General features: G+C 37.0%; 3 protein-coding genes across 3 annotated transcripts in view; all 3 read left to right on the top strand.

The window, feature by feature from the left end:
- Positions 1–1,129: 1,129 nt before the first annotated feature.
- LOC114532634 (protocadherin-like protein) overlaps positions 1,130–15,349 on the top strand; it is a 54,602-nt gene continuing 40,382 nt past the window's right edge. Inside the window, exon 1 of the mRNA XM_028554181.1 lies at positions 1,130–4,868. Coding sequence (XP_028409982.1) covers positions 1,278–4,868 — 3,591 coding nt within the window. The 5' untranslated portion in view covers positions 1,130–1,277. The remainder of the gene's footprint in view (positions 4,869–15,349) is intronic.
- LOC114532636 (protocadherin-like protein) lies at positions 7,478–10,992 on the top strand. Its single transcript, XM_028554183.1, has 11 exons — positions 7,478–7,767; positions 7,850–8,107; positions 8,197–8,409; positions 8,478–8,641; positions 8,727–8,842; positions 8,982–9,274; positions 9,369–9,586; positions 9,690–9,864; positions 10,056–10,262; positions 10,376–10,582; positions 10,677–10,992. Exons 1-11 carry the CDS (start codon positions 7,557–7,559, stop codon positions 10,811–10,813), a joined length of 2,199 nt encoding a protein of 732 aa, XP_028409984.1. The 5' UTR covers positions 7,478–7,556; the 3' UTR covers positions 10,814–10,992.
- On the top strand, positions 11,190–14,223 carry LOC114532640 (RNA pseudouridylate synthase domain-containing protein 2-like). Its single transcript, XM_028554187.1, has 13 exons — positions 11,190–11,247; positions 11,360–11,450; positions 11,567–11,688; positions 11,847–11,877; positions 11,959–12,028; positions 12,131–12,218; positions 12,308–12,386; positions 12,482–12,530; positions 12,619–12,711; positions 12,781–12,917; positions 13,067–13,212; positions 13,287–13,526; positions 13,671–14,223. The coding sequence occupies exons 1-13, from the start codon at positions 11,197–11,199 to the stop codon at positions 13,743–13,745; spliced, it is 1,272 nt and encodes a 423-aa protein (XP_028409988.1). The 5' UTR covers positions 11,190–11,196; the 3' UTR covers positions 13,746–14,223.

The raw sequence follows: 15,349 nt of genomic DNA, 5'->3' as shown, positions 1-15,349 counted from the left end.
TGCAATCGACAACAAATTTCATAAAACTTACATGAAGTTTCTCGTGGATTAGTTGGAAAATCTCAAAATGGCGGACGATTTGAATTTTAGGAAGAGAAAAACAGAGAAAGGAAAAGAGGTATTGCTGTATTTATTTCACTTAATCCATTCAACTATCACGTTCAAGAAACCTAGTTGTAGAAATGACAACTTGTATGATGATTTATTTGTCATGCAAAGATTTTTGTCCTAGAAAAATGCTAAAAAGGTACAAACTGATTCAAAAAAGAAACCAGGTTTTGATAAGGAAAAATTTCAAGAGACTGAATATTATATTAAAGATGGTGAGTAATTTGACAAGCCCTTACTTAGGATGAAAGTTTTCTCTTTTCTAGAAACATTGCCGGAAACATCTGGAGGCTCACCAATTAGTGGTATCTACATAAATACATTCACTATCTTTTGTGTATTTCTCTATTCCATATATTTCGCCTCTCTTTTTAGTATTTTATTTACGTTATTAGGAACAAATATGATATTTGAACCGATGTATCTGCATGACATTTACAAGTAAAAATAAGCTTAAACAGACGACCATAAAGTCGAATTTTGAAAGTTACTTGTGAAGAGATTTTAAACGCACAACGTTGAGCAAATGATCTTAGAGCTGGGTCAATAAAGATTGTTAGAAATGATTTATCGTAATTATCGACGACGACGTGCAAGGAAGTTGGCGATGACGTATATGCAACATCCTTAATTCGTCAAAAACTACATTCCTTTTCTTTCATGAACAATATATTTCTTTATCTTGTTTCCTGTTTATATTCCTGTATTTGTGCTGAAACACAAATATATCTGAAAGACAGTCGCTTGAAGCACAGCTGGCACAATACCAAGCAATATACAAAGACCGACACACTTGACGCGATTTGCCAGCTTGACGCCAAAATCATGAATTTTTCAGTTTTCAAATTGCTAATTTTGACAATGACAATGATATTCTTGGTAACTACCGAATGATAGTACACTTTAACCTATATCTCTTAAATTCCTTTTTTGGAATTGAATTTATTTCCTTCTGAAAATGAAAAATTCGCGTCGCATAAGTCATCATGATTAATTCTTCTCTGTAGCCTACCGGCACTACGCTGACTACGCGGAACCAGAAGGACTTAAAAAAAGCCTTTATTAAGCCCATCATTGCTCTCAGCATGACTCAACAAATGCAGTGAATGCTTGTGTTGAAACGAGAAGCAAAGACTGCAAGGTAGAGGTACCTATTTGTACGCAAACAAATGGCGGTACATATCGTTTTAATGTGTACGCTTTTTATTTGGTCCCATGATGTTGTGGTAAAAGCAGCTCTTGGGAAAATACCTGTTGAGGGTAAAAATCTTGGAGTTGATAAAAGAAACGAGGCAAAGCGTTTGACATCATTAACGACAGGAAAATCTGCATCCGAGGCCAACCTGAAGCAGAGGTTTCGTCGTGCAGAAGAAGAGGAAGAATTGAACAGGGCTGATGAGCAACGTCGTGAGTATGAGAGACGGTTATTTGAAAGTTTAAATATTATTGGTACAGTTCCAGCAACACGGCTTTATGTTCCTGAGTTTGTACAAGACAGTAATGATGGTTCAACTGCACCTTTTAATATCCCACCAAATACTATAGTTGGTAGAGTTCGTAAACTGTTTCCTAATGGCAAGCAGTCGATTGTCTGGCCTTATTTTGGATGGCGGAATTTCACAGTTGATCAGGACACAGGAGAAGTCAGGACGACTACCAAGATGGACTTTGAATTTCTCAGACTGTATAACATGACCATCCGTGATTTCAGACACAATTACACTGATGATGAGCCATTAAAACAACCACCAGTGCCACATCCTGAAAACAAGGATGATCCACAACGTGATTATGTCGATCATTACTTAATTGTTGAAGTTGTTGATCGGAATGACAATACTCCGAAATGGATTCGAGATACATCTGGTGGTGGATTCTTTACTGGGAAAATAAATACAAATGCTCGTGCTGGGACACCTATTCTTCATATAAACCCTGCAGATGATGACAGTGGGCCACGAGGAAGAATACGTTTCAATATCATCACAGCTGATAAAAAGCAATCTAAATTTACAATTGATCCTAAAACTCACTATTTGAAAACAACTGGGGAGCTGCTTGAGAGTAGACGCTATAAGGTAAGGGTTCAGGCTCTTGATTATGGAATGCCACCTAGAAAAAGTGCAGTCCAGGATTTCACAGTTCGTGTTGAGAAAACTCCTCCAGAGTTCACAGGTGCTCCATATAATCTTTATTTCTCGGAAGCTGATGCTCGAGGCAGTGTTGTGGCAAAAGTTCAAGCAATAAGTAGATCTGGAATGCATATGAAGTATGAAATAATTACAGAGGATGTTAAGGACACTTTTGCCATAAATCATCTTGGAGAGGTAACACTTTTACGTGAAATTGATTATGATACAGCTAACGACTCTGACAAAATGTTTACGTTCACAGTTCGAGCATCTGAGGATGCTTATCAAGGTCGTACCACAGATGTCACTGTGAATTTAAGGCTGGTAAATGCTGATGATCATTTAGGAATGTTTAAAACACCAGCAAAACGATTGGAATTTAAAGAGGGTTCAATACGGACTGGTGGAGATATCTATAAAATTGATGTTGAAGACTGTGATTGTAATGAAAATTGCGACTGTAAATCAGGAGAAATGATTTACTCTCTTGGGGATACTGGAGGATTTTTTGATATAACAAGTGCTGGACAAATCCTAAACATTGAAGATTTAGATTATGAGAAAAAGAATTATTTCTTCTTTCCAGTTAAGGTTACAGATCCCGGGACAAATGGCCGCACAAGGACATCCTATGTTGAAATAACTGTTTTAGATATTGATGACACCCAACCAAAATTTCCAAATCCTATTTTTGATTTTGCAATTTTTGAAGATGCACCAAGATATCAGGTTATTGGTGTTGCACAGGCGTTAGACCCAGACCCTGCAACAAAACCGAGTGATATTAATTATAGAATGGATAACGCTGACCCAAATGAGGGTAGGGATTACTTTTATGCTGCAAGTCAGGGTGTTATAAAAGTGTTTGAAAATAGAAATCAATTTCGCGGCTCTGACACTTATGAATTAAAAATAATTGCAACTGACAAGGGGGGCCACAAATCAAATCCTTCTGCAACTGTTAAAATTCATGTTCTTGATGTGAATGACCACCAACCTGTCTTCAAAGAGTGTAAGAAGCAATCGATTAATGAACACCAACCTATTGGCACAACATTGACTAGCTTAACTGCAACAGATGATGACAGAGGTGTCAACAAATTGATTGAATATAGCCTTGCAACAGTGCAAAAACATAACTTCTTTGCAATCAACAATCAAACTGGTGAGGTGAAAACAACACAAGTGCTTGATAGAGAGAAATATGATGAAATCTTTGTAGTTGCCAAAGCAACAGATGGTGGTCCAACCAGAAGTGAACCTCTTCGTCAAATTGGTTACTGTCAGTTTGTTGTCGAAGTTTTGGATGTTAATGATCACCATCCCATATTCACTGTGCAAGAATATGACGTGTCCGCTTTAAGGACACTTCCCACAGGAAGCCGTTTGTTATATGTAGAAGCTATAGACCCAGATCAGGGCGAGAATGCAGTGATTGAATATTCAAAAGTCACACAGAAAATTGGCTCAAGAAATGCTGACTATCTAGAAGTTGTTAAAACAACAGGAGAAGTGAAAGTTAAAAGTTCAATGGCAGGGCTCAATATTGGTGATAAAATAATATTTGTGATAGAAGCTAAAAACAAGGTGGCTGTTGTTGGTGGAGATAAGGGAACCAAAAAGCAAACAAGAGTAGAAGTAACCATTGCTAGAAATGCACCACCTACCTTTAGGAAATCTAAGTATGTTGGCAAGGTGAAGGAAAATAGTGCTGCTGGGTCGTCTGTTTTAACAGTTGGAATTGTTGGTGGTGGCAGTGCACTATATTCACTGCAACTTTTGCGAGATCGTGATAATTTACCATTTGTGATTGGTACAGCAACTGGAGTCATTACAACAACGAAGTCGTTGGATTATGAATTTGAAAAATCCTACCTGTTTGCCATTCAAGCACAAAAATCTGGTGCAAATGACCATTCCTCTGTCATTGTTGAGATTAATGTTGACGATGTTGATGATGTTGTACCCATATTTGGTAATGATAAATATGAAGCAACAGTCTCAGAAGCTGCCGGAGGAGGAGTTGATGTATTCCGTGTCCAAGCCAGTGATCCAGATCCTGCAGGTGGAGGGAAAATGATTTACAAGATTGAAGATAAATTTGATTTTAAAATATTTACAGTAGAAGAGAGAACAGGTTATGCACAAATCAAGACTGCTATCTCGCTTAAAAAGGGATTTTTCGACAGAGAAAAGAAATCTGTTTACATTATTATTATTGAGGCATATCGAGACAAATCGCCTGGTCTACGAAGTACAGCTGTGCTTACTGTAAATGTGCGAGATGAAAATGATTCACCACCTGTGTTTGCAAAGACAGATTTTACAGCAGCTCCTATCCCAGAAAATATCCCAGTGCCATATGTTGTACCTAATCTTGTACTCAATGCAACAGACGACGACATTTTTGAAAACGCAGATGTGCGCTATTTTATAACTGCTGGAAATGATGGTCGATTTGCCATGGAAACTATCTTAGGAAGAGATGGACAAAATACTGGAAGATTGAAAGTTCTCTTTCCGTTAGATGCTAAAAAGTCACCAAAATTTAGGGCAAATCCTGTGTATACTTTGACTGTGACAGCTACGGATCGTAAACACACAGCAACAGCCACCATTACTGTTAGGGTAAGTTCGATAATTGTTGAACTAAAGTTAACTAAAATGATCGGTAAACTAAAATAATCAGTGTTGATATTGATTAAAATTCTTAGATCTTAGAACGTCATGACTCCAAACCAGAATTCGTTACATCATTTTATGAAGAACATCTTCCAGAGAATTCTGCAGCTGGTCTTCCAGTGGTAAAAGTCCAGGTGAAAGAACCTGAAGATCCCAAAGATGTAATTCGCTTCCGACTTGATGAAAAAGCATTGCCATATTTTGAAATCAATAACGTGACAGGAATGATCACTACTGTAGGAGAACCTTTGGACTGGGAGGTGACGCCTATCATTACGTTCCCTGTCTATGCTTACGAAATACGAAGTCCTAACATCACTGGTCAGACAGTTGTCAGAGTCAAGGTAAGTTAGACCTTATCCTGGATATATTACTACACATTTATCAAAACGTTTATTCAATTCTGATTATGGCAAACAGAAACTGTCTGTCTTTCGTTCTTATAGATCAACGATACAAATGACGCGCCACCCTTGTTCCTGGACCAACCATATGTTGGTTATATTAAAGAAAATCTACCTGTTGGTACTTTGGTTCGATATATCAACGCCATAGATCGGGATAACCCGGATATAAATGGAGGCAAGAATGTAAGACTCAGGTACGCGTTGCTGACAAACACTGGGGAAGATCCATTTGACAAGGACGGAAGATTGTTTAAAATGGATAGCAACGGTCGACTTGTTACGAGGGTAAAACTGGACGCTGAAGAATTTAGAAGAAATTTATCTATTCGTGTCAGAGCTTGGGACGACGGCAATCCACGGTTATATGGCGAGACAGACGTTACTATAGTTATTCGTGATGAGAGCGAATTTCAAGCGCTGTTTCAAAAAGAAAAATACGAAGCAAGCGTTTCTGAAAGTCGTCCGCCTGGTTTTGTTGTTTTACAGCTGACTACGAAAGATCAGGATTTTGCACCCCCAAATAATTACGCCTTTTCCATAAAGAGTGGTAATTACCCGTACGCTTTTGACATCAACCAGGAGACAGGTGAAATTGTCGTGGCAGGAGAACTGGATATTGATAAGACAGGAACAAAGGTTTATAATTTGACGGTTGGTTTAAAAGAAAGGAATAACGAAATGTTGATTGATATTGGCATTGATTTGAAAAGAGCATTTGAACACACAGCTTCAGTGAAAATCACTGTTATTCCAGGAAATGATAATCGTCCTACGTTTACTGCACCTAACAAGATGTATATTGCAACTATTTCTGAAGATACACCGGTGGGAACGAGACTAAATCTTGGAATCGAGGCTTATGATAATGACTTGGGGTATAGCAACAAGTTTAGGTTCGTTGAGAAGTTGACAATATGCAATCAAACACCGTTATTTGTTATCATGGCTCTAAATATTCATGGTTACGATTTTCTTAGCCGGATTTTCGATGCAAATATATGAATGAATTTGAATCTATTTATTCACAGATTTTTCATCACGTCCGGAAATGTTGGTGACTGGTTTGGAGTGGTAAAATTGGACTCAAAAAGAGCCGATATTGTGATAAACCATCCGCTTGATCGAGAATTTCAAGATCGTTATGACATGCAGTTGGTTGTTATGGATAACGGAGGAGTATCAGGTACTTTTGTTGTTATTATTTGCTGTCAATCCTGATTATACCATACTTACATGGAAACAATTTACCAAGAAGCAGCGTTGCAGCGTTTTCGATGTCAAAACGTCAAACGTTTAATCAATTCGTTTTCCAATGTTTATCAACGCGTGCTTGCCAATCATATAACTTTCTTCCTAGATTTGGCTTGGCTACAAATAACCCTGGAAGATGTAAACGACAATCCACCGAGATTCCTATCTCCATTTTACACCGCTTCAATCACAGAAGGACTCTGTGACTCTAATACACCTCTTGTCACCCTCGCCGCGGTTGATGCCGACGAAGACCCACAAGGACCATTTGTCTTTGCTTTTGCCCCTAATGGAAATCCTGGCAACCGATTTTCGCTACGTGACGATCCCGAAAAGAACAGTACTAAGCTGTATTGTACTGGCAGTGTGGACCGAGAGGCTACGCCAGATTTAAAAGTTGTTGTAAAAGTCACAGACGCTCCAGAACCAAAACTGTCTTCAACTGCCAACGTATTTATACATGTTAAAGATGTTGACGAATCGGGGGAGTCGAGCGCAAGAATGCGAGTTGTTGTGAATGCTATTGATGGAAAGTTTGTTGGAGGAAGGATTGCACAGACATACTTCAAAGATAATGATGGTGATAATACCCGCGGGATGACTTATACTCTCACAGGTACAGTCCAATTTCACAAAATAGTGCACATAGAATGCAGACTGCTCTTTAATCACAACTGCATTGTGTTTTTGCCAGGTTCAGATAAGTTTACAGTGCAAAGTAACGACGGTTGGATCAGTGCTAAGAGTACTGTAAAGGTGGGAAAATATGAACTGAAAATTCGAGGACGGAAAGGAAGTTCGCGGCCTTCATGTACAGTTGACGTCACTGTTCGTGATGTCCCAAAAGAGGCCATTGAGAACAGCGCTGCTATACAACTTCACGAAGTCCTGAACACTAACCGCTTTTTGAACTCCTATCCGTCAGGGCAGCACCAGCAAGTTTGATTCGATTACTTATTATGATCGCTTTGTCAATATGTTGTCCAACTTGTTTGACGTTTCTGCTGACGATATTTATGTCTTCAGTATTCAAATGTCGAAACAAATCAGGAAGCCAGGAAGATCTTATCCTGCCATAGATGTTCATTTTGCTATCAGGAAGAAATCTTCAGTTAAAAGTCTATTTTTACCTCGATATATTTTGATTAATACTTTGGAGAAGAATAATAAAACACTAAAAGAGATTGGTAGGTCTCGTTTATTTAACACTTATCCAACGATCTAGGTTTGTTTAGTTAAAAGCTGATGTGTTAATCTCATTTTTTGCAGGTTTCAAACTTGGTATGATTGGTCTTGATTACTGTGTTGAAGAGACAAAGAAGTCTGGTATGTGTCGTAATACGGTGCGTCTTGTTGGTGACGAGTATTCTGTCGTGAGCAGCGATTATGGTTTGATACCAGTCCCTGACTATGCGGTCGCAATCACATCAATCCCAGTCAAAGCCGACGCAGAATATGATCGTTATCATCAAGATCCTGATCCGGAGTATGATACGTGTGTGAATGAAGTCAGTTGTCTTAATGGAGGTAAGGAAATATTCAACTGGTTAGTGAGAAACTGAAAACTTAAAGTATTCAAACGTCTTAGTCCTATAAGAGTCTATTTTTCTTTGCAGGAACTTGTCACGATGTTTTACCACGAGGTTTTGTATGTGAATGCCCCGGAAAGTACAGTGGTCCTAGGTGTCAACTTACTACACGCACATTCCAGGGTAACTCTTACATCTGGTTGCCTCCCAAGACCCCGCATAATTTTGGGAGTGTCTCATTGGAGTTTGCGACTGGTGCAGCCAATGGTCTGTTACTCTATCAGGGCCCGGCAGTCAAAGGTACATCACTTGAAGACAATTCTCCAGAAAAACAGTCCATTATCTCATAATAATCATACGATATTTAGATGGCAACAATGGTCGTGGAGATTTCCTGGCTATTAGTTTGAAAAATGGACGGATTCAAGTGGGTTTGACGTTCGGAGGAGAACCTCAGGTATTTTACATGGATAAAGGACCAACACTGAATGATAGAAAGTGGCATCATGTTGAAGTTTCACATCAAAGAAAGGTTTGTCGTCATTTGATATTATCGTTGTCCGAATACGCTAATGGTGAAGAAAACGAAATTAAATACAACTCCATTTTCTCCTCAGGAAGTGAAAATGATAATTGATCGTTGCCAACTCGCAAGCATCGTTAAAGTTGACGAAAAACTTGTTGAGATGAGAGAAAATTGTGAAATGGTGATGAAAACCACACAAAACTTTGAGTACGTGTCGAACCAGAACTCTGTATTTTCTAAATAGAATTTTGTTTTGAAAGTTTCGATACTTTTCTCTTTACGGCATCAGGCTTTTGCCTATAAAAACTGTTACCATTATTAAACAAATTTTCACAATTTATCTCAGGTTTTTGAATGGTCTTGGTCCAATGCAGATTGGTGGCGTTGAAAGCATGCCTTTGGACTATCCTTCTTCAAAGTTCGTCGAGTATAAATATTTTGATGGTTGTATTCGTAAGATCAAGGAGAACCTAGAGATGTACGACTTATCATATCCTCTCAAAGTCGTCAATGCTCCTGCGGGATGTACTATCATGGCTGAATGCCCCACTTGTTTGAATGGTGGTTATTGTTACCCAGGATTTGCTCACAGTGTTTGTAGCTGTCCTGCGGGCTACATTGGTGACGACTGTAGCGGAAGTGAGTATCTTTCGCATTTGAATAATTTAAAACACTGGTACGTGAGAAAAGAATTCGTGAGAAGTCTCATTTTATTGAAAATGATATAATTTAGATTCACCAGGACACACCTACCTTGCAAACAGTTTTACGGAGTACACACTACCTGGGGAAGAACGTCGTAAGAAGCGTGGGGCGGCCCAGGAACCTTCAGATCTTCTAGATCGTTTTAGTAATCACATTACTATGCAAATACGAGTTGATCCTGGTGTTACTGAAGCTATATTTTTCTATGCTGTCAGCGAGGATGGGCTGGAATACAGTAAATTGGGGGTAGGTAAAATTGGTATTTATAGCTTAGAAATATTTGCTAAGTTCACATTTTAAAAGTTCCATGCGAAATTACAAGAATATAACTTTGATTGTTTTGCTGTAGTACTCGAAGAAGAAGCTGTATTATGAGTTGAAATTATCAGATGGCCAGGTTTACGTGGAAATGTCTTCAAAGATTCATATCGCCGACGGTTACTGGCATAATGTCATGCTTTTGCGAGATGGGAACTTCGTTGAACTTCAAGTTGATTATGAAGGACGAGTTAGCAGGAACACAGGTTACAAATAAATGTTTGAAATGCTTTTAATAAAGTTCCAATTTTTGGACTCTCTTGGAAAAGAGTCATTCGAATCATGAGAGGTATTTAGTTGAAAGAGAACGTAAGTTTGGGCTGCACCTGTATCTCTCAAGAGGCGTAAGTTCAACAGCTTGGAGAAGAATTCTTTTATTTATTCCTTAATTTTTTAGGTGGAATTAAGACGTTAATTGGCATGGGCAAAACGAAAATTGTAGTTGGTGGATTGCCAGACATTGCTCCTAATGTTACCATCGTGAATAAACTTGTCAAGGCAAACGTTTATGATGTCCGTTATCGACATCGTCGCTCAGCTGGTACAATACTTGGTGTAACAACTGATGGACGAGCTGTCAAAAGCGTTGCTGGAGATATGCAAGGTTTGAGATGAAATGTGATTAATAATGCTCTTATGAAGGCTGTCATGCTTTCCTGACTTGCATCATTTGCAGGAATTCTATGCTTTGACGTTTTGTGACTTTATTTTCTTAAGGCTGTATAGCTAGTATCACTTACAATGGCAAGAACTTAGACACAGATCCAAACGTAAAGAAAGCAAGAATGAATGTGGAGATAGGATGTCCATGTCGTGCTGTATTACAATGTAGAAATGGAGGTGTTTGTGTTGATGCTGCTGTACCATTCTGTCAGTGTACCCATGGTTGGTCAGGTTCAACATGTCAAAACGTTCGATCGCAAAGTGAGTCAGCTTTAGTTGCCATTGATAAGTTTCCATAATTTAGTTTGGTAACAAGTACACTAAATGACATTATATTTCTTTTATTGCATAATAGGTACGCCACCATCGCCACCCTCAAGAACGACAGAGGAAAGTGAAGATGAAAGTTCATCAACGACTAATGTTATGAACACATTCAACCTCTTCGTTTCCATTTCTTTCTCTCTATTTTTTGCGTTTACGTTGTCCTAGTGAGAAGTAAAACATTACAAGCTGGGTGAAGTATCTGTCTAAATTTATAATCACGAAAAAGTATAATTATAATGGTACCATAATCAAAGTAATATTAGTAAATCGAGACGAAAGTGGATTTAAAACCTGTAAGTTGTGGTTAAAATCATGTACTTAATTAAGGCTAATAATTGGTGTAAGGGAATAATTTTCAAATAAAGTAAAAATATTTACATGAATGATGTCGCAAATGCATCGCAGAGACTCAGGGGTCATAGAAGACCTGGGGACGAGTTCAATTTTTCAAAATACGGCAGTACGCACTGTTCACGAAAAGTGCAAACGACAACAAATTTCATAAAACCTACATGAAGTTTCGTGTGGATTAGTTGGAAAATCTCAAAATGGCGGACGATTTGAATTTTAGGAAAAGAAAAACAGAGGAAGGAAAAGAGGTATTGCTGTATTTATTAGACTTAATCCATTCAAATATCACGTTCAAGAAACCTCGTTGTAGAAATGACAAGTTGTATGATGATTTATTTGTTATGCAAAGTTTTTTCCTAGAAAAATGCTAAAAAGGTACGAACTGATTCAAAAAAGAAACCAGGTTTTGATAAGGAAAAATTTCAAGAGACTGAATATTATATTAAGGATGGTGAGTAACAGCAGTGATTTAGATACTTCGGGAGATATGCATCGTTGAAGTTGTATATTCCTGTCAAATGTTTCCCTTAAATACTCAGAACTTTAGTAAAATATTAATTTTAATAGGTTTACGTCATGTCAAACCGTATCCATTTACATTCACCACTTACTGTAAAGGACGCTGGCTTCGAAGAAAAATTCTCGATGTTTTATCTCAGGAATTCCAGGCTAAAACAATTGAATATTATGTAAGCAGCAAAGAATAGCAACTTTCTGTAGGTTATTTTACTCTAATTTATCAAAAGCAAAAGGAATGTGGATGGATTGCAATATCCAGCTTTTGTACAACCTGCCCAAGATCTTTATCATTATGACAAAATAATTCATTTTTTTAAAATATTTTTAGAGAAAAGCTATTCAGACAGGAAATATTACAGGTGGAGTTAACTGGGACAATTTAGATACATCATTTTATCTGTTGGTCGCCGTCATCTTATAAAAGATTTCTTGTATTTTAGTGAATGGTAATCACGTAAATGAAGATTCAATCCTCAAAGACAATGATGTTATTTGCCACAAAGTTCATAGGTCTAGTAAATATTTTTATCCGTTTTTTAACCAGTCATACATGCAAATAATAGTAACATCTGCATATAAGCAATAACTTGCATTGTTTTCGTGATAATTTAGGCATGAACCTCCTGTGACAGCAGTACCTATCCAAGTTATCTCTGAAACAGAAGATCTTGTCGTTGTTAACAAACCATCATCTATACCTGTAAGATATTGTACGCTGTCGGTCTGTTTTATTTGTAAGTTGTTCAATACACTTGCATCATGTGTAGTTTAACTACCAGTTTCCTTCAGATTCATCCCTGTGGAAGATATCGGCACAACACTTTGGTATTTTTGCTTGGAAGAGAGTTTGGCTACACTAATTTGCATAGTAAGTTGATCAATGAAGGTGATACTACTTAGTTAAGGTGATATTTGGTTTCAAAATTATATGTTTATATTGTCAAATATTTATGCATTTTATAGCTATCCACAGAATTGACAGATTGACTTCAGGAATTGTCATGTTTGCAAAGTAAGTAATCTATTTGCCTGGAAAGTCATATTATATTCTTTCCTAACTAGCAGTATATCACAAAAAAATATACCATTTCACCACCAAGGTCAAAAGAAAAAGCTCAGCAGTTAGAAAAACAACTACGAGAACATGAACTACAAAAAGAATATGTTTGCAAAGTGCAAGGGGAATTTCCAAGGTTGGTGTGACCCCAGAATTATTCAGAATGTAATATATATCTCTAAAACGACAAAGTTTTCAATTCTAGTGATAAGATCGATTGCTGTGAGCCTATTGGGGTCATTTCACATAAAATTGGTGTGTGCCGTGTTCATGGGGATGGTAAATCCTGTAGAACAGTCTTTACTAGAGAATCATTTGACGGAACAAATAGTATTGTTAAATGTAAGCTATATAGCATTCTAATGAATAAAATAACTTCTAATTACTAGGTGATTAAGTGAAATACATTGACTGAGCAAATAAACCATTAACATGGATCCTTATTATGACAACAATATAACCTGTAGTCATGAATATTCTGTTCTTCTCAGGTCGTCCATCCACAGGTCGTATGCATCAAATACGTGTTCACCTGCAATGGCTGGGTTACCCAATTATAGATGATCCAATATACAATCATGAGGCCTGGGGACCAGGCAAGGGCAAGGGGGGTGTGAGTGAAGAAATAGCTTTTAAGGTATGTAGCTTATTGAGGTGGGGTGAGATGGCCACTCGAGAAACTTTGTGATGCAATTTTTTATCAAACTTTAGATAATTGAATCCTTAACCACATCATTACAAAACAATGATGTTGACCTGAATTCAAAATCTAATTCTGAAGAAAGTTCAGAGGATTGTACGAAATTGCAAGAACCAACAGTTTCAGCAGCAAGCACAAATCAGGAGGACTGGAAGCAAACCAAGGTGCCAGGTTGTACTGAGTGTCAAATACAGCAATGTGATCCTACACCAGCTGAGTTGACAATGTGTCTTCATGCTGCTGTATACAAGGTATTTAGCTTCATAAAAGTCACGCTATGTAATGTATACAACCTGTAGTTACTCCTTAGAAAGTCACACAAAATCAACCTGATTACAACCAGTTTTCACACATTTTGACTTGTGGATTAAAAAATATCATTTTATTTCCCCAAGGGTCCTGACTGGGAATACAGATGCCCCTGGCCTGACTGGGCATTACCAACTGTGGATGCACAAAAAACAAATTGAAGTATTGAACATAATTTATTAGTTTCATGAAATGAAACTTTAGTATGTAACAACCGTTGTGGGGTTAAATATAGATGATTGTGTAGGTATTGTCTTTATGTTGTACCAGTATTCTATTTTAAAAGTAAAAATAATTGAAACTAAAGATCTCACAATGCTAATTTTAATATTCTTCCTTATAAATAATTATCTTATAAATAATCATAACTCATAAATCTGTAGTTGGTTTTGATTTAAATTTCTTTGATGTCCTTTCGGCTGATCGTACTTTAAGTTGGTTACCATAAAGTGTACATAAATATCCCTCAATCTCGATAGTAAACACACTGTTTGCCTTGGGCAGAGCTGAAAGAGAAACAAGGTAGATATATTAAGCATAACATAAACATGCACTGGATATGTATGTACATAGAGCTGATATAGACTTACTTTTAATCTGATCTTGTTTGGTGATAATTTTAAATACATTTTTTGTTTCTTGCAATAGTATTCCAGTTAGTCCAACATATCCTGGACATTTTGATTTGGAAACTGAAAAATTTTAGAAACTAAGGGACTGGTCATAATTTAGCAGGGGGGGTGGGGAGGTGTAATTCAATATTTTAAGGAATGATATTTTGCAACCCTGTCTTGCCTTATCCACAAAAAATCATGCCCCCTCCCCTTGTTCGAGACGGTAAAAATGCCCCCCCCCCCCATCCGTCAACGTTTTGATAAACACTGCTTCAAAATGAGAAACTACTGTAATCTGCACCGTCAATTCAAAATAGTAATTACACCTTCAAAAATTTTTCTGACAACGTTTATATAAAGTAATAAAATTAATTTATATACGTCCACTTATATATATTCCAAGGGTGGGTAGACTACAAGTTTTGTGTAGTTCGCTACAACTACTGCTATTTTAAAATAATGTAGTCACCTACAACTACTGCTATTGTCAAAAATATGTAGTTTGGTTCTTTTGACTACGTGTACAGCTATATCGCTAGAAAAATGTAGCGAAGTATTCGCTACTTCGCTACAACAAAATTCCTGGTATCCGTGTTTGTAATTTATATTGATTCACATGTTTTAAACATATGAAATGTTAAGCATAATATGCTCATATATTCTGATACTATGGATTAATGGCGGATGAGCCAAAGAATTCTAGAACAAAATGTGGGTCCAAACGAGATTTGACATGGTATATTAAATGACTAGTTTTGTATTATAGTGTATGAACTATAGAGTATATAGTCGAGGGATATTAAAAAATCGAAAAGTGGCGAATAGCGATTGTTGTTGAAAAAGTAATCAACTACTTCGCTACTTTTAATATAGAAAATATAGTTCGCGACAACTTCAAACTACCAGTTTTAAAAGTAGTCTATACAGTTAGCAAATTGTAGTTCGCTACAGTTGCAAACTCCAACAACTCCGATACTACCCACCCTTGACATATTCATATGTTAAAATTTGGTTTTAAACATAATATGTTAGTTATTTCTAGTGAAAGACCCTGCTATTTAAAATATAAATATTTTAACACAGTGACTTATATAACTTTTCATTTTAAATTCTATAACTAATTTTGTTTAATGTTCTAAGCAAAGCTTATG

The sequence above is a fragment of the Dendronephthya gigantea genome, unplaced genomic scaffold (genome assembly GCF_004324835.1).
Source record: "Dendronephthya gigantea isolate DGI-Jeju-01 unplaced genomic scaffold, DenGig_1.0 000080F, whole genome shotgun sequence".
Classification (NCBI taxonomy): Eukaryota; Metazoa; Cnidaria; class Anthozoa; order Malacalcyonacea; family Nephtheidae; genus Dendronephthya; species Dendronephthya gigantea.
This window is presented reverse-complemented; position numbering and strand designations above follow the sequence as displayed.